At 47.6% G+C, this 25,390-nt stretch overlaps 1 protein-coding gene across 1 annotated transcript in view; it reads right to left on the minus strand.

The window, feature by feature from the left end:
* Positions 1–2,288: 2,288 nt before the first annotated feature.
* The window catches only part of LOC146356736 (vomeronasal type-2 receptor 26-like), a 30,370-nt gene continuing 7,268 nt past the window's right edge, over positions 2,289–25,390 (minus strand). Inside the window, exons 3-5 of the mRNA XM_084831977.1 lie at positions 10,392–10,622; positions 4,341–4,467; positions 2,289–3,363 (exon numbers count right to left, since the gene is read on the minus strand). Coding sequence (XP_084688103.1) covers positions 2,453–3,363; positions 4,341–4,467; positions 10,392–10,622 — 1,269 coding nt within the window. The 3' untranslated portion in view covers positions 2,289–2,452. The remainder of the gene's footprint in view (positions 3,364–4,340; positions 4,468–10,391; positions 10,623–25,390) is intronic.

A 25,390-nucleotide genomic window follows, 5' to 3' on the forward strand; every position in this document is an offset into this window, starting at 1 on the left:
TGAGCAGGGGGTTGGACTCGATGGCCTTGTAGGCCCCTTCCAACCCTACTATTCTATGATTCTATGATTCTATAAAAGTTTATTGGAGGGAAAGGGACAAGTGGGAAGAGAAGCGGAGAGGTGGTAGGTTGTACAGGAAATTACAAGCAAGATTACAACAAACCAAACATGCCGAGAGCCTTTGTACGCACCCCCAAGCAAAAGAACAAAGCTAGCCAGTCTGTCCTATACATACCAGAGTATGGGCCTTCCAGGATAGTTTCTAGCCATCAACACATCCAGGAACCATCAGGCAAAGGAAGATGACCCACCTCTTCCTCAGCCCCCTATTTAAAGCCCGGGCCTAGCAACTCAGGGCAGACTTTGTGTCACCAATCAAAGCTCAGCCCCTGGGCAGACCACCCTCACCTCAGAGGAGGTAGGATCTTCCCACCAAACCCATCTATTATTTCTTCCCCAATTAGCATGGACTGAGCTTGGCCTTGAGCAGAGGGCCAGGGAGCGGCTAGATAACAACAAACTCCAGGTGGTTACCTTGGGCGTGACTGCCCAGCCTATTCCCATGGTAGAGAGCAGGACTTCATTCTTGACATCCCCCCCGCTTTGGGAAGATGGAATCTCAGGATACATAACACAGATTCTCCATCTCTTTTCCACTCCTGAAGGCTCCTATAGCTAAAACTCATAAAAGAAAACAACAGAGCATTTTCCCTCAAAAAGAAACCCTCCATACAGTCAATACAGATTGATTAAAAATACCTCAGCTCATAAACCACCAGTGACTGAATGAGCCTCTTGCTCAGACCTTCTGGGCTCATCCATGAGCATAGGAGAGGCCATCTGCCAATATACTCTTCTTGCCCTGGATGTGAGTATCAGCAAAATCATAATCCGGCAGGGCTAAACTCCAGAGCAATAACTTCTGGTTAGAACCTTTTACCCAGTCCAGCCAGCACAAGGGGGAGTGGTCAGTTTGTAAGTTTTTTGCTCAGATAGACATCAGGGTGAAGTTCTTGATGAAGCCCCTCTTGCAGCAGCACCGCCCCCAACCCTGCCTCCAAAGCATCTGACTGAATTACAAAAGGGGCTTCAAAATCAGGTGCCTGCAGGATCAGATAGTCCACCAGCTTAGCCTTAAGCAGATCAAAAGCCCATTGACACGATTCAGACCACTGCACCTGCATGGGCTGTTTCTTCTTACACAAATCTGTCAGATGGGTGGCCACATTACTGAAATGGGGAAGGAACTGCCAATAATACCCAGCCAAGCCCCCAAAAGATTGCAAATCTTTCTTGGTCTTGGGCACTGAACAATCCTGAATGGGGGCAATCTTTGCATCGAGGGGTTTGATAGTGCCCTCTCCTACACGATGGCCCAAATAAGTAACCTCCCCCAGGCCAAACGGACACTTAGAGGCCTTAACTATTAGTCCTGCTTCTTGAATCCACCAGAACACCTGGCAAATTTGGTCTAGGTGAAAGTCCCAGGTTTGACTAAAAATGGCCACATCATCTAAATACGCACAGGCAAAAGCCCCAAATCCATTCAACAGCCCATTTATAAGTCTCTGAAAGGTGGATAGCTCACCCTTCACACCGAACGGGAGACCTGTGAACTGGTAGAGGCCCAAATGGGTCACAAACACAAACTTCAGAGCAGGGTCGTCATCAAGGGACATTTCCCAGTACCCTTTGGTCACGTCAATCCTGGTAATGTACTTGCCCCCCCCTCAGCTGTTGTTCCAGGAAGTCATCGGCATGAGGCATGGGATACAGATCTGGCTGGGTCAGCTGGGTCAGACATTAATAATCAACACAGAGGCTTTGACTTAGATTCCTGCATTGAGCAGGGGGTTCTTCGATGGTCTTATAGGTGCCTTCCAACCCTACTATTCTATGACTCTAGGATTCAGCAATTAAACAACAGAACAAAATACCATTTAATCACATAGCACTTTAGATAAATTTGGGTGGGGGATGATTGTGTATAACTGAATGGACTTGATAAGAGGATGTGATTTTATTATGCTATGGCTTGTATGTAAAAAAAAGTCTGGGTGCAGTTTTAGATCAGAAATGTACAGGCACTGGGGTGTAGTGGTTAGTGTTGGACTAGGACTGTGGAGATCTGGGTTCAAATCTCCACTCAACTATGAAACTCACTGAGTGGCTTTGGGCCAGTCACTGACTCTCAGGCTAAACTATCTCACAGGGTTGCTGTGAGGACAAAATGGACAAGAGGAGGATGAACGTGTACACTTCCTGGGGCTCCTTAGAAGACATAAATGTTTATACTTTTTATTTAATTGTTACAATCATTCAATTTCAACATCCAGCAAAGTATGCGGAGATAGAGATTCACATGAAAAATAGTCAGGCATGATCTGAAATATCGGGGGGGGACGGACAGATGCTTGCTAAATGACACCTCTGAAAAACAGTTCCATATCAATCAGACACCATCTTTAATTTTCATCATCAGATGCTCTTTTGTATTCAGATCAGGCCTCAGTACAATAATGTAGCACCTGGGGAGAAAGATGCAGCCCAGTAACCCAGCACTGGAAGCCAAGATGGAGAAGACCTGCACGGCCACCATGTATTTCCCCTTGGTGCTCAGGTAGGTGGGCACAAAGGACACCCAAACACTGCAGAAGACCAGCATGCTGAAGGTGATCAGCTTGGCTTCGTTGAAGGCCCCAGGCAGCTTCCTGGCTAGGAAAGCCGCCGTGAAGCAGACGGCAGCCAGGAAACCCATGTAGCCAAGAGCAATGTAAAACATGGAGACAGACCCTTCGTTGCATTGCAGGACAATCTCTCCAGGCTGGGAATGCATGTCGGAGTCCGGGAATGGGGGAGAGATGCCCAGCCAGATGGTGCAGATGACAAATTGGACACTGGAGCAGGAAATGACAATGGAGTTGGCCAAACTTTTCCCCAGCCATCCCCTCACCCTGTTGCCTGGCTTTGTGGCCAGGAAGGCCAGAACCACAGTGACTGTTTTGGCCAAGAGAGAAGAGATGGCAACTGAGAAGATGATGCTGAAGGCCGTTTGTCGGAGGAGGCAGGTTGATTTCCTTGGGTGGCCAATGAAGAGGAAGGAAGATGAGAAGGAAAGTAGGAGGGAAACAAGGAGAATGTAGGAGAGGTCCCGGTTGTTCGCTTTGACTACTGGTGTTTCTAAGAATTTAAGGAAGATTCCTAACACAAAGCCAGTGGTTAAGGACAAGAATAAGGCAAAGGAAACCAGGATGATCCCCAAATGTTCTTCATAGGAGAGGAAGGTTATAACTTTTGGCATACATTCATCTTGGTCCTTGTTTGGATGCCGATGGTGAGGACACTTGCTGCAACGGTCTGAATCTGGGAAGAACAAGAGTTACATCTACTTTATGGATCCATAACTGTCTTTATTCTTTTACATTCCATCAAGGACATTTTCCAGCTTATATCCAAAAGCCAGGTCAGGGGGCAGGGGAGAGGCAGAGGTCAGGAAATGACAATTCATAGGAGGGTGGTGATGGGGGCAATATTAATTGGTAGAAGAGATGTTTGGCTTGCAGATATCCCAGGTTCACTCCTGGACATCAGCACCTAAACAGGATCTCAGGCTAAAACATGGGAGGGCCAATTCCTGAGACAGAGAAGAACCTCTGCCAAGGACTGTTGGCATTAGTGACATAGATAGACCAAGGATATGAATCAGTATAAGGCAGCTTTTACATGTTGCTCTAATGGCAGTGGGGCAGCAGGTAAATTGAACCGAGATTGTTTAAGAAGACTGTGATATACCTCAGGGTCCCTTACATAGCCTGGCCTCTAGGGTCACTTGGTCAGCCCAGATGTAATGCAACAACAAACCATGGCCGATTGCTGGGTTAATGCTGGGTTGTTTGACCCCAAAACAAACCAGACTTCTCAGGTTCACACATCAAGGCAACAACCCATAAATTATGTGTTCCTGGCTTTTTTCAGAAAGCAGAAGTGACAAGCATGCAGAAGGCATTGGCATCGCACTCATTCACTGCCATGCAGCCTCCACTAACTGTAGGTCAAGCAACCCATGTTTAGCTGTTACATGCGGACCAGCTCACTGCTGCCCCACCACAGTCCATCCTCCAAGGTTGTTTCTTGCAACTCACTTTGTGGAAAAATTATGAAGATTGCAAGAAAGGATCCAAGTTTTCAAATGCTTTTAAGAAACCCATCTCCAAAAAGATTTATTTATTTATTTATTTATCTCATTTCATTTCATTTCTACACTGCCCAATAGCTGAAGCTCTCTGGGCAGATCTCTCCCCTCCTCCCCATTGACTGCATTTTCCTCTGGAGTCACCCACCTTCCTGGATGGAGATGGTCCCTTCTGCACAGGAAATACAGTCATAGCAGCAAGCTGGCTTTCCTTTCTGAACCACCTTCATGAATCCAGGGCGACAGCTTTCCACACACCTGGAATGAGGTAGGGGCTATGCAGAAAGAGAAGGCATGTCAAGAAAATGCATAGGAGGATTTGATGTATGGAAAGGAGACACAGAATTGGAAAGGACCCAGGAAGACCTTTGGCCCCAGGTTTCACTTGGTTTCACTTCAGCCCGGTAACCAAACCTAAGCACTTGCGACTGGAACAACAGCATATTGGTCCCCCATTTACCCCTGGGTGATCCACTTCCTCTCTTGTTTCCTCTGGGTCCAGTTTTGGACTGTATTCTCCTTAGGCCAGGGACTTGGAGGCTTCGTCTACTTTGTAAAAGGCCAAGCACACGGAGGGTATTGGTTAAATGAATACTTGATTTAACTACCAAGTTCCTGTTTGAAGGCAAATCTTTTGATGCATAGCTGGGGAAAGACCTGTGTCTTGATATTGAAAGAGTGCCACTGTCTGGGAGTGCCAGGACTGGGACAGGTAGGTATCTGCAGTAAGGGCAGGGGGGCAGTCCCCCCCCGGCCAATGAGCCATAATCTCCAGGATTCCAGCTTGCATTTTAAAAAAGCTAGTCTCTAGCCCTTGAAGATCACGAGATATGAGTCAAAACATGCAGCCACTATTCTGCCTGTTCAGTTTGTGAGAATCTAGCCTGCTCCCACCTTTCAGTGCTTTTAGCCAATGAATGAAGTCATAGCAATGGTTAACACACCAGTTATCTGGGTGTGTTAACCCTTCTGGTTGTCTTAAGCCTTTCGGGGGTCTTCTCCCTCTCTCATAATACTAGAACCTGGGGTCATCCCATGAAGCTGATTTGTGGGAGATTCGGGACAGATAAAAGGAAAGGCTTCTTCACACAGCACATAGTCAAACTATGGAATTCGCTACCACAAGATGTAGTGAGGGGCACCAATTTGGATGGCTGTAAAAGGGGTTAGAGAAATTCATGGAGGACAAGGCTATCAATGGCTACTAGTCCTGATGGCTATGTGCTCCCTCCAGTTTCAGAGGCAGTACATCAGTCACTGGGGGACATAGGCGGGAGGGTGATTTTGTATTCATACCCTGCTTGTGGGTTTCTGGTCAACAGCTGGTCGGCCACTGTGTGAACAGAATGCTGGAACAGATGGACCCTGGGACTGATCCAGCAGGGCTCTTCTTTTGTTCCTATGCTATTTAAAATTCTATTTAAAATGCTTATTGAGAAAGCCCATATGCCTTAAAGCACCTGTCAAATATGGTCTGCTTCATATACAGTACTTTATTAAATGGTCATACATTTTCCTAGTCCTATGCAGAAGTTCATTAGCAGTAGAATTCTATGCATGTCAACTCAGAAGCAAGTCCCATTAAGTTCAATGGTCTTGTTCCCAGCCAGGTGTATCTAGGATTGCAGACTAAGGCTGCCTTTCCATTAACGTAAAAACACGCAGTCCTGCCATTGTGAAGCCTTTCTACATTTACAGCAGGCTCCCAGGCAGCGATGACATGATTGCAGAGAGGGGAAGCTGTTAATTTTCAAGGTTCCATAGAACTCAATGAGACAGTGAAATCTAGTGGCTGTGTTTACAGCATAACCATCCGAATTAAGATAAATAGAACATAGAAGCAGAGAATTATAGAATAGTAGGGTTGGAAGGGGCCTACAAGGCCATCGAGTCCAACCATCTGCTCGATGCAGGAATCCAAGTCAGAGCATCCCTGACAGGTGGCTGTCCAGCCTTGTCCTGAATGCCTCCAGTGTGGGAGAGCCCACCACCTCCCTAGGTAATGGGTTCCATTGTCCTATTGCTCTAATAGGACGTTTTTTTCCTGATGTTCAGCCGGAATCTGGCTTCCTGTCACTTGAGCCCATGATTCCGTGTCCTGCACTCTGGGAGGATCAAGAAGAGATCCTGGCCTTCCTCTCTGTGATAACTTTTCAAGTCCTTGAAAAGCACTATCCTATCTCTCCTCAGTCTTCTCTTCTCAAGGCTAAACATGCCCAGTTCTTTCAGTCTCTCTTCATAGGGCTTTGTTTCCAGTCCCCTGATCAGCTTTGTTGCCCTCCTCTGAACCCTCTCCAGTTTGTCTGCATCCTTCTTCAAGTGTGGTGCCCAGAACTGGACACAGTACTCCAGATGAGGCCTAACCAGTGCTGAGTTGAGGGGAACTAGTACTTCCCGGGATTTGGAAGCTATGCTTCTATTAATGCAGCCCAAAATTGCATTGGCCTTTTTGGCAGCCACATCACATTGTTGACTCATATTCAGTTTGTGAACTACAACAATTCCAAGGTCCTTCTCACTTGTAGCGTTGTTGAACCACGTATTCCCCATCTTGTAACTGTGCATTTGGTTTCTTTTTCCTAGGTGCAGAACTTGGCATTTATCCCTATTAACTGTCATTCTGTTGTTTTCTGCCCAGCGCGCCAATCTATCAAGATCACTTTGAATGTGATTCCTGTCTTCCAAAGTGTTAGCTATCCCACCCAATTTTGTGTCATCTGCAAATCTGATCAGCATTCCCTGCACCTCCTCCTCCAAGTCATTAATACAAATGTTGAAGAGCACTGGGCCCAGGACTCAGCCCTGCGGTACCCCACTCGTTACTTCTCCCCTGTTGGAGAAGATACCATTGATAAGCACTCTTGGAGTCCAACTCTGTAGCCAACTGTGGATCTTCCGGATTGATATTTCATCTAGCCCACTTTGAGCTAGTTTGCTCATCAGGATATCATGGGGCACTTTGTCGAAAGCTTTGCTGAAGTCAAGGTATATGATGTCTACAGCATTCCCATGGTCCACAAGGGAGGTTAATTGATCAAAAAATGAGATTGGATTCGTCTGGCAGGACTTGTTCTTGACAAATCCATTTTGGCTTTGAGTCATCACTGCATTGTTTTCAAGGTGCTTCCAGATCGATCGCTTTATCATCTGCTCCAGAATTTTCCCTGGGATTGATGTCAGACTGACTGGTCTGTAGTTCTCAGGTTCCTCCTTCTTACCCTTTTTTGAAGATAGGGACAACATTAGCCCTCCTCCAGTCATCTGGCACTTCACCTGTCCTCCATGATTTCTCAAAGAGAATAGACAGTGGTTCTGAGAGTTCTTCTGCCAGTTCCTTGATTACTCTAGGGTGCAGTTCATCTGGCCCTGGAGATTTGAACTCATTCAAAGTAATTAGGTGTTCCTTGACCATATGCCTATTGATCTCAAGCTGCAATCTTGCCCCTTCAGCCTGTATTTCACCATTGCCAGGGGGTCATAGACCCTCTTTTGGGAGAAGACTGAGCCAAAGTAGGAATTGAGCACCTCTGCCTTTTCTTTGACATCTGTTATCATTTTGCTTTTAGCATCCCTTCCTAACCTCAGCTCGTTCTCAGCTTTAGCCTTCCTGACGCCATCCCTGCAATCCTGTGCTACCTGCCTGTACTCTTCCTTTGTTACTTGGCCTTCTTTCCACTTCCTAGATGTGTCCTTTTTTGTTTTCAGGTCATCCCTAAGCTTTTTGTGAAGCCACATTGGCTTCTTCTGTTGTCTTCCACCTTTTCTTCTTGTTGGAATTGTTCGTGATTGTGCCTTGAGAATTTCCTTTTTTAAAAGCTCCCACCCATCCTGGACTCCTTTTCCTGTTAGTGTCGCTTGCCATGGGACCTTACTGATCATTGTTCTGAGTTTATTAAAATCAGCTTTCCTAAAATCCAGGGTACGCATTTGACTACACTTGGCTTTTGGTTCCCTTAGAACCAAGAACTCAAGTACAACATGGTCGCTTTCCCCCAGAGTTCCTGTAACTGCTACTTTATCCACTAAGTCATCTCTGTTAGTTAGGATCAAGTCAAGGATAGACAATCCTCTAGTTCCTTCCTCTACTTTCTGTAGGAGGAAGTTATCCGCCACACAAGTCAGGAATTTCCTGGAGGGGCCATGTTTTGCAGAATTTGTCTCCCAACAAATATCGGGGAAATATCCTTCACTTGCTGTATTCCAGTCATGAGAGTCATCCCACCATGTCTCAGTTACACCTATCAAGTCATAATTTCCCAGTTGTATGAAGAGTTCAAGTTGGTTCTGTTTGTTTCCCATACTCTGGGCATTAGTATATAGACATCGAAGACCATGTGCTTCATAGTCTGGCTTTCTTCCTACATGTGTCTGAAGACTATTATTGGGCACTATTAGAGCTGTTCTCCGCGTTGCGTTGCATGAGCCTTCGTCCATTGTTGCCCCCAACTTTACATCTCCTTTCCCCGCAGGATTCAGTTTAAAGCCCTCCTGATGAAGTTCTTCATGCGGTGGCCAAACACATTCTTCCCAGCCTTTGTGAGGTGCAACCCATCCCTTGCCAACAGCCCATCTTCCAGATCATTATTTCCAGAACTTTTTTGAGATGGAATAACCAGGAAATACCTCTGGATGTGCCCAGGAGGTTGATGACATCATGAAAAGGACCCGCAAACTTCTGTGAGTGAACAATCTCAATAGCAGGATAAAAGGTCCATGTGAAGGAGCCATAAAGTATACAAACGAATAGACCACTTCAGCACAGGGGCAGGAAAACACAATTCTCCAGTGCAATCTCTGTTGCCTGCATGCATTATACCAATAGTAAGCTTCCCCAAACTGGTGACCTCCAGACGTGTGGGATGGCAACTCCCTTCTGTGGGATGGCTACAGAATGCTGCACTAGATGGACCTTGTTCTGATCCAGCACTACTCTGCTTATGTTCTGATGAGCTCGCAGTGCCTGGCCTACCACAAAACAGCCTGCTAACACATCAGAGAAGGGGCAAAATGGGCCTTCCCAAAAGGGAGTTCCGGTGCCTGGTGCAGCCACAGAAAAGGCCCTCTCTCCCATCCTGCCAAATGTGCTTCAGGTGTTAGCAGGATATAAGGATTAAGAACATCAGAAGAGGACTAATGCTGGATCACACCAAGGGCCTGTTGCACAAAATGCTAGTTTTGCCCCTTGGAGGCTAGTCCAATTTGCCCCAAAGAGGAGAGTCAACTTCAGGCTGGGTCCAACTCGATTTTCTTGTTTGCAAACAGTTTGACAAAGGAGCTCATGCTCAAAAGCAGAGTAGACCCCAGGCAACCCCCGCGCTACAGTTTTATTGCTTAGCTTGCATTCCTCAGCCAGCATGTTACTTTTGATTGGTTGCCAGCGGTTTGCCTAGCAACCTTATCTTAGGGTTACTGTCTGCTCATTTCACGCATGCGCAGCTCTTTACAATGCTACGCCTGCTTAAGGCACATACAATGGCATCAAATTACAATTCTTTACCACAGGCCCACCTGGTCCAACATTCTGTTCACACAGTGGCCAACCAGCTGTCAACCAGGAACCCACAAGCAGGGCATGAGTGCTACAGCACCCTCCCGCCCATGTTCCCCAGCAACTAGTGTACATAGGCTTACTTGCCTCTGGTACTGTCAGACAGAGACAAAGGCCTCTCCCAAAGATCTTCAACCACAGGAAGTTTTGTATGGGATGGTGGTCTTCAGACAATCTCGTCCGAAGTCATTCGGGCCTCTATGTCATTACCAGAACTCTGTTGAGTTGTGTCTGGGAATGGACCAGTAGCCAGTGAAGCTGTTGTAACATGGGGGTACATGCTTCTTGCAGTCAGTCCTGGATACCAGTCTGGGTGTATCATTCAGTGGAAGAGTCCCTGCTTTGCATGTGGAAGGTCCCAGGTTCCATCCCTGGCATCACAAGGTGGGGCAGGAAAAACTCCTGTCTGAAACCCTGGACAGCCACTGCTGCCAGTCAGTGTTGACGGTACTGGGTCAGATGGACCAAGGGCAGCTTCCTATGCAAGTGATTAGAGAAGGGCTCTAAATCAGAATCGGGAACAGCCCACGAACTGTGTGAAACTTCCGAGCACTTTTCAAAGGCAGGCCCAGGTGGAGCTCAGCAGAGCATAGCAGATTACAGAGTTTAGCAAATCTCAGTTCAAGGAGATAGTCAAATGATTTTCCCCACCTTGTTGATCCGTTTGGGCCACACGATGGCACTCTGGTTGATAGTGAACTTTTGGTCTGGGGATCCCCATCTTTCTATACTCCCAAATTTCTCTCGAATGATCGACCTGTTTGGAAACACCACCCAATTCATGATGTCAAAGTCAGCAGCCAGGTCTCCGTTCTCATCCAAATAAGCTCCATCCAGGATGGAACCATTGTAAAACTGGGAGTTTCTCAGGAAAGGATGAAGCTACAATGGCAGAGGAAACACCAGCATTTAGTGAAGGGGAAACCACACTCGATATTTCAGTTCTTCCGATTTCATGCTTGAATCTCCCATGACTCAGGACTGGTTCCAGAATCAAGGGCCTGTGTGTGTCTTCTTAACCTATACAAGGGACATGGTTCCATTCCTGAACCTCCCCTCTCTCTGTGTAAAGAGTCAGAGAAGCTAAAGCTAAATGCTATTCCATTACACATAAACATTCCCCTTCATGGATCACTGCCTTGTTGTGGCGAAGGGGCTTGCGTAACTCAGTGAAGCCATAAGCTATGCCGTGCAGGGCCACCCAAGACGGACAGGTCATGGCAGAGACTTCTGACAAAATGTGGTCCACTGGAGAAGGAAATGGCAACCCACTCCAGTATTCTTGCCAAGAAAACCCCATGGAATGTATCACAAGGCTAAAAGAGATTACGCCGGAAGATGAGCCCCTCAGGTCGGAAGGTGTCCAATATACTACTGGGGAAAGAGTGCCAGAATACTAGCACTAGAAAAGCTAGTACTAGCTATACTAGCGCCAGAAAGAGTGAAGCGGCTGGGCCAAACCCGAAAGGACACTCAGCTGTGGATGTGTCTGGTGGTGAAAAGAAAATCTGATGCTGTAAAGAACAATATTGTCTAGGAACCTGGAATGTCAGATCAATGAATCAAGGTAAGCTGGAGGTGGTCAAACATGAGATGGCAAGATTGAACATCGACATCTTGGGAATCAGCGAACTCAAATGGACAGGCATGGGCGAATTTAATTCAGGTGACCATCATATCTACTACCGTGGGCAAGAATCCCTTAGAAGAAATGCAGTAACACTCATAGTCAACAAAAAGGTGGGAAAAGCAGTACTGGGGTACAATCTCCAAAACGATAGAATGATCTCAGTACGAATCCAAGGCAAACCATTCAACATCACAGTAATTCAAGTCTATGCCCCAACCACTGAGGCCGAAGAAGCTGAGGGTGATCGGTTCTATGAAGACCTACAACACCTTCTAGAACTAACACCAACAAAAGATGTCCTCTTCATCATAGGGGATTGGAATGCTAAAGTAGGAAGTCAAGAAATCACCGGGATAACAGGCAGGCATGGCCTTGTTGTACAAAATGCAGCAGGACAAAAGCTAATAGAGTTCTGCCAAGAGAACATGCTGATCATAGCAAACACTCTTTTCCAAGAGCACAAGAGGCGACTCTACACATGGACATCACCAGATGGTCAATATCGAAATCAGATTGATTATGTCCTTTGCAGCCAAAGATGGAGAAGCTCTATACAGTCAGTAAAAACAAGACCTGGAGCTGACTGTGGCTCAGATCATGAGCTTCTTGTTGCAAAATTCCGGCTTAAATTGAAGAACGTCGGGAAAACCACTAAAGCATTCAGGTATGACCTAAATCATATCCCTTATGAATATACAGTGGAGATGAGGAATAGATTCAAGGTATTAGACCTGATAGACAGAGTGCCTGAGGAACCATCATGTGATTGTGGATGAGGGGGCTGACCTGGCATGTATTACTGAGACCTGGGTGGGGGAACTGGGAGGGGTCACTCTCTCCCAGCTGTGCCCTCCTGGGTACTCGGTGCAGCACCAACACAGACATGAGGGTTGGGGAGGGGGGGTTGCCGTGGTCTATAGGAATTCAATCTCCCTCTCCAGGCTTCCTGCTCATTCGAGTGCAGATCTTGAGTGTTTGTACCTTGTGTTGGGTACCCGGGACAGATTGGGGATTCTGTTGGTGTACCGCCCACCCCGCTGCCCATCAGACTCCCTGCCTGAGCTGACGGAGGTGGTCTCGGACTTGGTGTTGAGGACCCCTAGGATGATGGTCCTGGGGGATCTCAACTTCCATGCCAAGGCCACTGTATCCGGGGCGGCTCAGGACTTCATGGCCGCCATGAAAACCATGGGGCTGTCCCAACATGTCATCGGCCCAACGCATATAAAAGGACACACGCTTGATCTGGTTTTCTCGACTGGGCAGGAGGATAGTGTGTGGTGTAGTGGCAAGAGTGTTGGACTGGGAGCTGGGAGATCCGGGTTCTAGTCCCCACTTGGCCATGGAAGCTCACTGGGTGACTTTGGGCCAGTCACACATTCTCAGCCCAACGTACCTCACAGGGTTGTTGTTGTGAGGATAAAATGGAGAGGAGGAGGATAATGTAAGCCACCTTGGGTTCCTTGCAAGAGGAAAAAAGGCGGGATATAAATGCAATAATAAATAAATAAATAATAAATGGTGATCTGAAAGTGGAGGAATTAACATCTGTCCCTTTGTCATGGTCTGATCACTTCCTGCTGAGGTTTAGACTCCTGGCGGCCTTTCCCCTCTGCAAGGGTGGGGGACCTATTAAAATGCTCTGCCCCCGGAGATTAATGGATTCCGATGGATTCCAGAGGGCTCTGGGGGATTTTCCTGCTGGTATGGCTGGTGCTCCTGTCGAAGCCCAGGTCGCTCTGTGGAATGCAGAGATGACTCGGGCGGTTGACACGATCGCACCCAAGCGCCCTCTCCCTCTGAGCAGAGCCCGGCCAGCTCCTTGGTATACACCTGAGCTGAGGGCAATGAAGCAGGAGGGGAGACGGCTAGAACGCAGGTGAAGGAAAACTCGTGCTGAGTCTGACCGAACACAGGTAAGAGCCCACTATTGAGCCTACTCTGTGGCGGTGAGGGTGGCAAAGAGACAGTTCTTTTCCACCAGCATTGCATCTTCTCAGTGTCGTCCAGTGGAGCTTTTCCGAGTGGTTCGTGGCCTGTTACACTCTGGGCCAGGGAGAGAGACGGTGGAACCCTCGGTAGCACGCTGTGACGAGTTTGCACGGCACTTTGAGGATAAAGTCGCTCAGATTCGTCATGAATTGGACACCACCATTCATGCAGTTCCATTGGTAGAGGCGTTCAGAGCACCGTCTGGCCCAGTTTTATTGGATGAGTTTCAGTTACTGAGGCCTGAGGATGCGGACAAGGTGCTTGGCCAAGTCCGATCGACCACTTGTGTGCTTGACCCTTGCCCTTCATGGCTTATTAAATCAAACAAGGAGGGGTTGTCCGGCTGGGTCCAGGAGGTTGTAAATTCCTCCTTGCGAGAGGGAGTGGTGCCTGCTGCTTTAAAAGAGGCAGTAATTAGACCACTCCTGAAAAAGCCTAACCTGGACCCAGAGGATGTTAACAATTATAGGCCAGTGGCCAACATCCCCTTCCTGGGCAAGGTGCTTGAGCGGGTGGTTGCAGGACAGTCCAGGCACTCTTGAATGAAACAGATTATCTAGATCCATTTCAATCGGGCTTCAGGCCTGGTTTTGGAACGGAAACTGCCTTGGTCGCCCTGTGGGATGACCTCTGCCGGGAGAGGGACAGGGGGAGTGCGACCCTGTTGATTCTCCTGGACCTCTCAGCGGCTTTCGATACCATCGACCATGGTATCCTTCTGGATAGGTTGTCTGGGTTGGGAGTAGGAGGCACTGCACTACAGTGGTTCTGCTCCTACTTGGATGGCCGATTCCAGAAGGTGGTGCTGGGGGATTATTGCTCTGTGCCATAGCAATTGTGCCATGGGGTTCCACAGGGCTCTATTTTATCCCCCATGCTGTTTAACATCTACATGAAACCGCTGGGGGAGGTTATCCGGAGGTGTGGGCTGAGGTGCCATCAATATGCAGATGACACCCAGCTCTACCTCTCTTTTACATCAAAACCAGGTGAGGCAGTGACTGTTCTGAATCAGTGCCTGGGCCGGTAATGGACTGGATGAGGGCTAACAAACTGAAACTCAATCCAGACAAGACGGAGGTACTGTTAGTGGGTGGTTCATCTGCCCGGCTAGGTGATATTCAACCTGTTCTGGAGGGGGTTGCACTCCCCCTAAAGGATCAGGTTCGTAGTTTGGGGGTGCTCTTGGATCCAGAACTGTCACTTGAGGCACAGGTGAACTCAGTGGCACGGAGTGGCACTTTTTATCAGCTTAGGCTGGTATACCAACTACGGCCTTATCTGGACAGAGAGAGCCTAGCTACAGTTATCCATGCTCTGATAACTTCTCGTCTGGATTACTGCAATGCGTTATACGTGGGGCTGCCTTTGAAAATGGTCCGGAAACTTCAGCCGGTCCAAAATAGGGCAGCAAGATTGTTAAAAGGGACTGGCCTGCGAGCTCATATTACGCCAGTACTTTTCCAGCTGCACTGGCTGCCAGTCCATTTCCGGGCCCGATTCAAAGTGCTGGTGTTAACATTCAAAGCCCTTAACGGCTTGGGGCCAGGTTACCTGAAGGATCGCCTCCTCCCATATGTACCTGCCCAGACCTTAAGATCATCATCAGCGGCCCTTCTCCGTGAGCCCCTGCCAAAGGAAGTGAGGCGGGTGGCTACTAGGAGGAGGGCTTTTTCTGCTGTGGCACCCCGGCTCTGGAATGAGCTCCCTAGTGAGGTTCGCCTGGCGCCTACATTGTATTCCTTTCAGCGCCAGGTGAAGACCTTTTTATTTTCCCAGGCATTTTAGCATTTTAGTCTTCTACATTTTTAACTTTGCTGTTTTAAATTTGTATTTTAAACTTCTGCAATGCTGCTAGGTTTTATTGTGGTTGTATTGTTATATTGTGGTTTTAATGTTCTGTATATTTTAAATTGTTTTATTGTGTGTTGTTTGGATTTAATTTTTGAGAACTGCCCAGAGAGCTTTGGCTATTGGGTGGTATAGAAATGAAATAAATAAATAAATAAACTATGGACGGAGGTCCGTAACATTGTTCAGGAGGCAGCAAGAAAATCCATCCCAAAGAAAAAGAAATGCAAGAAAGCCAAGTGGCTGTCTGAGGAGGCTTTACAAGTAGCTGAGGAAAGAAGGGAAGCAAAAAGCAAGGGAGAAAGGGGAAGCAGTATGTGAACCGAGAACTACCGGAAGTGCAAGCTGGGTTTCGAAGAGGCAGAGGAACTAGAGATCAAATCGCCAACATTCGCTGTATCATGGAGAAAGCAAGAGAATGCCAGACAAATGTCTATTTCTGCTTCATTGACTATGCTAAAGCCTTTGATTGTGTGGATCACAACAAACTGTGGCAAATCCTTAAAGAGATGGGAGTACCAGACCACCTTACTTGTCTCCTGAGAAAACTGTACGAGGGTCAAGAAGCAACAGTAAGAACCAGACATGGAACAACCGATTGGTTCAAAATTGGGAAAGGAGTACAACAAGGCTGCATATTGTCACCCTGCTTATTTAACTTATATGCAGAGAACATCATGAGAAACGCTGGGTTGGATGAATCACAGGTCGGAATTAAGATTGCCGGGAGAATGATCAACAACCTCAGATACGCAGACAATACCACCTTAATGGCAGAAAGCGAAGAGGATCTCAAAGGCCTCTTGTTGAGGGTGAGGGTGAAAGTGAGAGTGCAAAAGCTGGTTTGAAACTCAACATTACAAAAACGAAGATCATGGCATCTGGCCCCATCACTTCCTGGCATATAGAAGGGGAAGAAATGGAAGCAGTGACAGATTTTATTTTCTTGGGCTCCAAGATCACCGCAGATGGTGACTGTAGCCATGAAATTACAAGACGCTTGCTCCTTGGGAGGAAAGCTATGGCAAACCTAGACAGCATAGTAAGAAACAGAGACATCACCTTGCCGACAAAGGTCCGTCTAATCAAAGCTATGGTTTTCCCAGGAGTAATGTATGGCTGTGAGAGCTGGACTATAAGGAAGGCTGAGTGCCAAAGAATTGATGCTTTCGAACTGTGGTGCTGGAGAAGGCTCTTATGAGTCCCCTAGACTGCCAGGAGGTCAAATCAGTCAATCCTAAAGGAACTCAACCCTGAGTGCTCATTGGAAGGACAGATACTGAAGCTGAAGCTGAAATATTTTGGCCACCTAATGAGAAGAGAAAACTCTCTGGAAAAGTCCCTGATGCTGGGAAAGACTGAAGGCCAAAGGAGAAGGGGACGGCAGAGGATGAGATGGCTAGATAGCATCACCGATGCAATGAATATGAACTTGAGCACGCTCCGGGAGAGAGCGCAGGACAGGAAGGCCTGGCGAGCTATGGTCCATGGGGTCATGAAGAGTCGGACACGACTGAACAACAACAACAACAACAACAACAATCCCTTCCTGACTGTTGAGGTGGTGACCAACTTGAGGAAAACGCATCCATGAAAGTTGCCCCCTTTTGCAGGATGGGGTCAAGGCCTCATTCCACCAGGGACGTCTTGCATTCTCGTTTTGAATGAAGTTTGTTATCTCCCCCCCGATCCTGGAATTCAGGCATCCCCCTTTGATGAGAGAGAAATTTCTTTTCACCACCAGACACATCCACAGCTGAGTGTCCTTTCGGCTTTGGCCCAGCCACTTCACTCTTTCTGGCGCTACTTGGAAATTCCCTCTGCTCTTCCCCAGTAGTATATTGGACACCTTCCGACCTGAGGGGCTCATCTTCCGGTGTCATCTCTTTTAGCCTTGTGATACGTTCCATGGGGTTTTCTTGGCAAGAATACTGAGTGGGTTGCCATTTCCTTCTCCAGTGGATCACATTTTGCCAGGACTCTCCGCCATGACCTGTCCGTCTTGGGTGGCCCTGCACGGCATAGCTTATGGCTTCACTGAGTTACGCAAGCCCCTTCGCCACAACAAGGCAGTGATCCATGAGGCCAGTGTATTATTTGCTTTCAAATTGTCAGTTTCATCTTTTGTCACAACTATTTGCCTCAGACTCCCTTCCTGAAAACATCCATCAGTTCAGGTACACGTATCTGTCCTATATCTTCTGCAATGAGTGCCAATGTGAAGAATTCATTCAGCTTCTCTGCAATTGTGGTTTCCTGCTTCTGATATATTTAAAGAATTCTTTATTGTTGGAATTAATATTTTTAGCGATGTGCTCTTCAAAATGCTTTTTGCAACTCTTATTGTCCACTTGCATCACCTTTGTGCAAGCCTCTGCTCCCTTGTGATTTCCTCACTTAGGCAAGACTTCTATTTGCTGAAGGAAGCCCTCTTTTCTCTATTACCTCCCTTGACACAGCTCACTAACCATGCAGGTGACCTCTTGGACTCAGTGCTACCTTTCCTAACCTGGCCAATTAGAGGAGTAATTTCTTCTTGCACCGTCTTGAGTAGCTTGTTTCCCAAACCTGAACGGGTGCATCTGAGATTCATGAGATCAAGGGAGATTACAACAGCTTGACAACCCCACTCAGTTATAGATCTACAAAACTTTACCAAGTGTTTTGGGCTTCAAGAATCAATGTATGGGTAGTGGCATCTAAAACTTCTTTCAAGCCAGACAACACAAAATTTATGTATGTATGTACGTATTGCATTCATATCCCACCTTTTTTCCTCCAAGGAACCCAAGGCGGCATACATAATCCTCCTCCTCTCCATTTTATCCTCACAACAACAACCCTGTGAGGTAGGTTGGGCTGAGAATCTGTAACTGGCCCAAAGTCACCCAGTGAGCTTCCATGGCCAAGTGGGGACTAGAACCTGGATCTCCCGGCTCCCAGTCCAACACCCTCACCACTACACCACACTGCTATTAGATAATATACATATATCTATTGCTCAGACAGTTTAAGAGAATAACAAGCTTTAGCTCAGATGAGGCAGATTACAAACTTCCCTAAATACACACAAGTTATAATCACTTAAAATATAATGAAAATAATAGCAAGCATATTGTTAACATGGTAGCACCTAGGTTCCTCTCACTCGAACAGTCAGTATTTATTTATTTATTTATTTATTTATTTAATTTCTATACCGCCCAATAGCCGAAGCTCTCTTTGAAGTATCAAAGTTTCATACTTACCTAAATGGGAGGCATGGTGAGTGCAGCAGGCCTAAAGCTGGTGGGTTTCTCATTCCCCCAGGGTCTCTCTCCCAAACAAATCAGGCCCTGGTCTGCTATAACCCCCTGGTGTCGATGACCTCACCCTTAGTTTCTGACCTGGGCTTGCCACTACTCCCACCTTCCCCCATGCCTGCCACTGACACCAGTAACACCAAGATGAAGGGATCCCTGCTAAGCTACCCTGGCTGCTTCCAGTACCCAGCCGACCCTCTCGTGGCAGCCTTCCTTCGGTTCCGAGAGTGCATCCCATCCCTCACAGTTATCTCACAGCAAACACACAGAACTAGTCACATCGACAAAAAAACCACAATGCATTCGTAGCAATTCCACACACCGTTGTGCATATTCCGCTTCAGAAATAGATCCCCCACCCTGTTATACAGACGCCTGTGAACAAAAGATGAAGCTCGGCAGAGGGAGGGAGATGTCACAGCGGAGCCAGGTAGGTGGCAAAGAAGCAGCCCAATCCGTGGGCGCGAAGGGCCGGACAGAGCCAGCAAGGTGGCTGACTCTGGAGCTGGAGCATGGGGAATGGGCCAGTGCAGACACAGAGGGGTTGCACCAATGAGGGGACTATGACCCCATGGGCTGAGGGCAAGAAGCTGGACCACCACAGGGAATTTCTCAACTGGGTCTGCTCCATCAATACACAACATTTCACCTCACTACTGCATTGGTATTTCGTCAGAGTCTAAGTCCCAGACAACGATTCTGGGATTGTGCAATTGATCGTCATGTTTAGCAGGGATACCTGTGGTGGGAAAGGGAATACCTGCCATGGCTGCAGCCTGTGGACGTCCATCCTGCCTCTACCCTCCACCACCCTCCTCTTGGATCTGGACGAAGAAGCAGCATCCAAGGCACGGGCCACAGCTTGCATTGTGTTGTAAATGACATAGCTGTCTATAGACAAGATTTCTTCAGTATTCTTTTGGGGCAAAGCCTCCAGTTCCTCATGCTGTCTGCATCTTGTCCACCCTTTCACAGACAAGGTGTGAGTTGAATAGGAGCAACTAAAAGCTTTCTTCACAAACTGCTCAAGAAAAGAGGAAAAGTACCAAAAATCGTTGTATTTTAACCTTTTGTGGGGCTGGATAAGGAAGGAAAATAGGCCGTGGATGTTCTGGGAAGGTATATGAGTCCTCAACTGAAAGGTGAAGTCCCACGCAGCGGTTGTGATCCAGACTTTCCCTGCATTGTGCTTCATGAGGCTATCAATACGGTTTTGTATAATGTATATTCCATTTATGAAGGCACTATTCTCTGCTCCATAAACAAAAACACTGACATGTCCTGACCTGCGAAACAAGTGCTGGTGGATCTCTACCTTGTCTGAAAACATCCTTGACAGACTTTGTGTGAAAACAACGCAAACACCATTCCTAATGAGCTCAGGCGTCAAAGTCCTCATGAACCTCTCTCCGTTGTCGGTGTCTGGAGCGACGAGACCAACCAACGTCCATCTGAAATGCAGGAGCAGTTTGACAATCCTTGGGAACAGCTTTTTGTCTTTGGGGACCATCGGATAGAAAAAGGGGAACTGAGCTTTATCTTTCAGAACATGAGGGAAAAGAGCATAACTGACCTGGCAAGGAAAGGAAGAGATTACTCCTGTATTTTGTTTCAGTTCAAAGCCCAAAGATTTGATAGCCCACAATTATTCATAATGACTGGCGGTATGCTGGATTTTTTTAAAAAAATAAATTTATTTTTCAAAAGACAAAAACCTCATTAATATTAATTCAAAATCTTCCCCCTGTCCCTGTTTGGACAGTTTCAGGATTCTTCTTCTCCCCTCCTTTGTTTTCCGTTTCTATTCCAGGGTAATGTATTAATTCATCCTGTTTTATTCCTTTATTATCTTCTTATTTTCATGAGTCCCACATATTTCTATACGCTTCTACCAAAGTTGTTCCATTCAACTATTTTTTCATTAAAAATTCTATATATTTTTCCCAATCCTTCTTGAAGGTGTCTCTTTTCTTTATTCCTCAGTACACTCTTAACTTCTGTGTCAACTTTTCATTTCTTGCTATGTCCCAGATTTTCTTTCCACAAAGGTATTGTCAGCATCTGGGCTGTCTTCCCATTACTTGCAATTAATTGCCTCATGGCTGTCAGCAAGAAAACTCTGATGGAGGGAGGTGTCCCATCCATTGCAAGGAAGACACTTTCCTAGGGACAGTGTTTCCTGCTTGCTCTGCTCACGCACAACTCCAGTTCCTCCCACAGGGTCCCTGTTGGTGCACATCAAGGCAAAATGGGCAAGCTCCTATAACTCAGCCATTCTTCATTGGATATTCTGAAATCCGGCCAAATTACATCTCTTAACAGATAGATTTGCTGTACTGCACTTCAAGATTGTCTTAATTTTATGAGCAATGACATTTTGAGGCCTCATTGCAACAGAACACCGAAAAACTAAGATGCCCCCTGAGATGCCCCGATCAGGAGGGGAGTCAGCTAAGACCTCAGCAGACAACATGGTATTTGGGGAGAACTTAAAATCATAAGAACATAAGAAGAGCCCTGCTGGATCAGACCAAGGGTCCAAGTAGTCCAGCAGTCTGTTCACACAGTCGCCAGCCAGCTGTCAACCAGGAACCCACAAGCAGGACACAAATGCAAGAGCACCCTCCAGCCCATGTTCCCCAGCAACTGGTGTACATAATAGGGCTGTGTGTGGCCCCCCCTTTGCTTCAGATGCTGACTCGGACTTTCTGACACAACCCCACTTTACTTCAGACTGATTCAGACCCAATCCGATTCGCTTCAGATATCCGAATCATTCTGATATGACGTTTTCCCATTGGCTTGCACTGGAAAATGCAAACGGCCATAACCTTTACGTTTTCATGATAAAGACATGGAATTTGGGGACCTAGAAGCCCCAACGGAGGGAATTGTACCTGCCAAACTTCAGACAGTTTGGCCAATTAGTTTCTGTGCTAGGCAGAGTTAAAATATGACTTTTTAACAAAAACTCTCAAAGCAAAGAGCTATAACTGTTCACTGGTTGCACAGAGGTGCATGAAATTTGGGAAACTGTCAGCCCCCATGGAGGAGATGCCACCTGCCAATTTTCAGAGAGTCTGGCCTGGTAGTTTCTGTGCTAGGCACAGGTAGATTTTTTTTGATACATTCAACAAATAATCTCAAAGCAAAGAGCTATAACGAGGGATGGCGGAGAATTCCGCCATGGACCCCAATGAGTCCGTGGTGGAACGGAGCACTTACCTATGCCTCCCTGCGGAATCCTCTTCGGCTGGACCCTCCAGCTCCGGAGCACCAGCGATGCAGCCACCATGCCGTATCGCTGGCTGCGGGGTATTGACTGTGGACACAAATGGCATCCAGTACACCATTTGGGGCTGTAAAAGTCTTAATTTAAGGTAAATGCAGCTGTAAATGGCTGCATTTAGCTTAAACTAAGACCTTTACGGCCACAAATAGCGTAATGGACGCCGTTTGCGTCCCTGCTTTTTTTTCATGTGATAGGCTAGGCAACTATTTGCGTAGCCTATCATGGGAAAAAACAGGGCCACAACCGTATCGCTGGCACTTCGGAGCCGGCCAGCGGCTCCGCAGAATCGCCACGGAGTGGAGCCGGCCAAGGAGGATTCTAGGGGGAGGGACGGATCGCCTCCCCCTGTGGGCAGATTCCCAAGCCAAAGAACAGGTAGGGAATCCGCTCATCCCTACCTATAACTTTTCACTGGTTGCACAGAGATGCATGACATTTGGAGACCTCTCTGCCTCAATGGTGGGGCTCCCATCCATCAGATTTCAGACAGTTTGGTCCGCCAGTTTCTGTGCTACGTACAGGTAAAATGGGGTGTTTTCAGAAACTCAAACCAAACTCAGAAGGGATAATAATCAGAGAAGTTAGGTGTTGAAGCGGATGAGGACACTATCCCTAATCTCTTCTGTAGGTTTCTTCGAAGTGCAAAATAACCCCTCTCCCCTGTTCCATTCAGCTTCACGGTGGATGACCTCAGGCTCTCTTTGGCTGAACTTGGAATACATATTACCTGGGAAAACAGGCTGGCAGGCAGGCTGGCAGAGTAGTTTTTGTGCTAATGTGCTTTCTCTTAGCTCACCCAAAATAAATATTTTATATTTATTTTACATTTTAATAACATTTGTTTTTTAGCCACACCACACCTGACAAATTTCAGGCAGTTTTTAATTTAAAAAATGATGCAAGTGAACCGAAGGAATGGAGAGTGTAGCAAAGTGCACATCATTCTCCAGTTTAGATTTATATATGCAGCTGGTGACCTGGCTGGGCGCTGGAAACCTCCACCTGGTGGACCCATACTTCCAACACCCCATCTCCTCCATGGCCTGACGAAGCCTTTTGGGGGTGAGAGACGGAGTGCTTGCAGGAGTTCCAGCACTACCAGCCTTCTGCTTGCCCTGCTGCCGGCCTGCTGGGACGTGGGGGCCTCTTCCCCGAGCAAGACCAGTTGGCCCTGCCCCCTTAAGTGCAGGAGTGGGCTGCTGGCGCTGTCGTGCCCTGGCTGTTTCCCCCTGCTCAGAGACGCCTTGCCCTGGGGGCAGATGACAGTGCTGGGATCCACTGCCACCACAAAGCGGTCCCACGCGATGCTGCCCTGACGTTTCTGTGGAGACAGAGACTGCCTGCCTTGAGTCTCGGGGTCATCCCATGAGCAGGGGAACCATGGAAGAGGGATCGGGTGCTGGAGGCTCTGCCTGCTGCCCCTCCTCCCCCACACCCTGGAGGATCTTCTCCTCTTGACCCTGCACGACGCTGAGGACATCAGACACAACTGACCTAACGTCCATTAGCGGGCTCCCCTCTTCCACCGCAGGAGGGGATGCAGCTCCTCTGGCAAGAGCGCTCCTGCTGCTGCCTGCGCCAGCCCCGTCAGACAGGGACCTCTGGGCACCGCGACTCCCTCCGCACTCTGTCCCCCTGCCACACCAGGATGCCCTGTCCAGACTCAGGGAGAGCCAGCTTGCCTGCCAGTGCTGCTAGCCCCAGCGCTGCTTGCCCACCTCTGCCCCTGACAACAAGACCCCAAGATTATTGCTTGAAGCCAACATGGACTTCGCAAGAACAAGTTCTGCCAGACAAATCTGATCTCATTTTTGGATCAAGTAACCTCCCTTGTGGACCGTGGGAATGCTGTAGACATCATATCCCTCGACTTCAGCAAAGCTTTCGACAAAGTGCCCCATGATCTCCTGATGAGCAAACTAGCTCAAAGTGGGCTAGATGAAACAATAATCCAGTGGATCCACAGTTGGCTACAGAATTGGACTCCAAGAGTGCTGATCAATGGGACCTTCCCAAACTGGGGAGAGTTAATGAGTGTGGTACCGCAGGGCTCAATCCTGGGCCCAGTGCTCTTCAACCTTTTTATGAATGACTTGGAGGAGGAGGTGCAGGGAATGCTGATCAAATTTGCAAATGACACAAAATTGGGCAGGATAGCTAATACCCTGGAAGACCGAAAGAGAATTCAAAGTGATCTTGATAGACTGGAGCACTGGGCAGAAAACAACAGAATGACATTTAATAGGGATAAATGCCAAATTCTGCACCTAGGAAAAAGAAACTAGTTGCCCTCTACTCAGCACTGGTTAGGCCTCATCTGGAGTACTGTGTCCAGTTCTGGGCACCACACTTTAAGAAGGACAAACTGGAGAGGGTTCAGAGGAGGGCAACAAAGATGATCGCGGACTGGAAACAAAGCCCTATGAAGAGAGACTGAAAGAACTGGGCATGTTTCACCTTGAGAAGAGAAGCCTGAGGGGAGATATGACAGCACTCTTCAAGGATTTGAAAGGCTGTCACAGGGACTTAGAAAAAGTAAGTGGACTGGAGCGGCGACTGTTGACCCTCTGGGGAATAAGAGAACACGAAGAGTTCTTGGACAGAATGGGAGAACTACAGCAGCAAAGGGAAGACCAGAAGCTTGAAGAGCAACAGCAAGATGAGGCAGTGGGAAATGCTGAGGTGAAGAAAAATGGAGTAGAGGATACTCCTTGGAAAACGGTGACAGTTAGGAGAAGAACTAGACGCCACTCTGCACCAGTGGAAGCAGTGGAGCTGTGGAACCGATTCCAGGTACTTGCGGATGAGACTGGAGGACAGCCTGCAGAGGAAGAATCACAGGGGAACCTGCATGAGAGTGAGCAAGAGGCTGAAGGTCAGTCAAGCAGAGGCAATGAAACCCAGGCCTACAAGAAGAAGAAGAGAAGCGTGGTAGTAGTGGGAGACTCCTTGCTGCGTGGGATCGAGACCCAAGTATGTCGCGAAGACCCGTGGACTGGCCAGGTATGTTGTCTCCCGGGAGGACAGATTAGAGACGTGACTGAAAGGTTGCCTGCGCTCATAAAGCCCACTGACAGGTATCCCTTTCTTCTCATCCATGTGGGAACAAATGATACCGCCAAGCGGAGCTACAAAGAGATCACGTCAGACTTTGAAGCTTTGGGAAGGAAACTCAAGAACTCTGGGGCCCAGAGGTTTTCTCATCCATCCTTCCAGTAGTTAGAAGAGGGATAGAAAGGGAACGAAAAATACTCCGGGTGAATGACTGGCTACGAAGGTGGTGCCAATGAGAGAGATTTGGATTCTGGGACCATGGGCTATACTTCCTGGAAGATGGGCTGTTGGCTAGGGATGGGTTGCACCTCACAAAGGCTGGGAAGAATGTGTTTGGCCACAGCATGAAGAACTTCATCAGGAGGGCTTTAAACTGAATCCTACGGGGAAGGGATATGTAATGTTGGGGGTAACAATGGACGTAGGTGCATGCACTGCAACAGAGAGAACAGCGCTGATAGCGCCCAGTAATAGTCTTCAGACACATGTAGGAAGAAAGCCGGACTATGAAGCACATGGTCTTCGATGT

The sequence above is a fragment of the Heloderma suspectum genome, chromosome 2 (genome assembly GCF_057233095.1).
Source record: "Heloderma suspectum isolate Gila_16-S chromosome 2, 16-S_ref, whole genome shotgun sequence".
NCBI lineage: Eukaryota > Metazoa > Chordata > Lepidosauria > Squamata > Helodermatidae > Heloderma > Heloderma suspectum.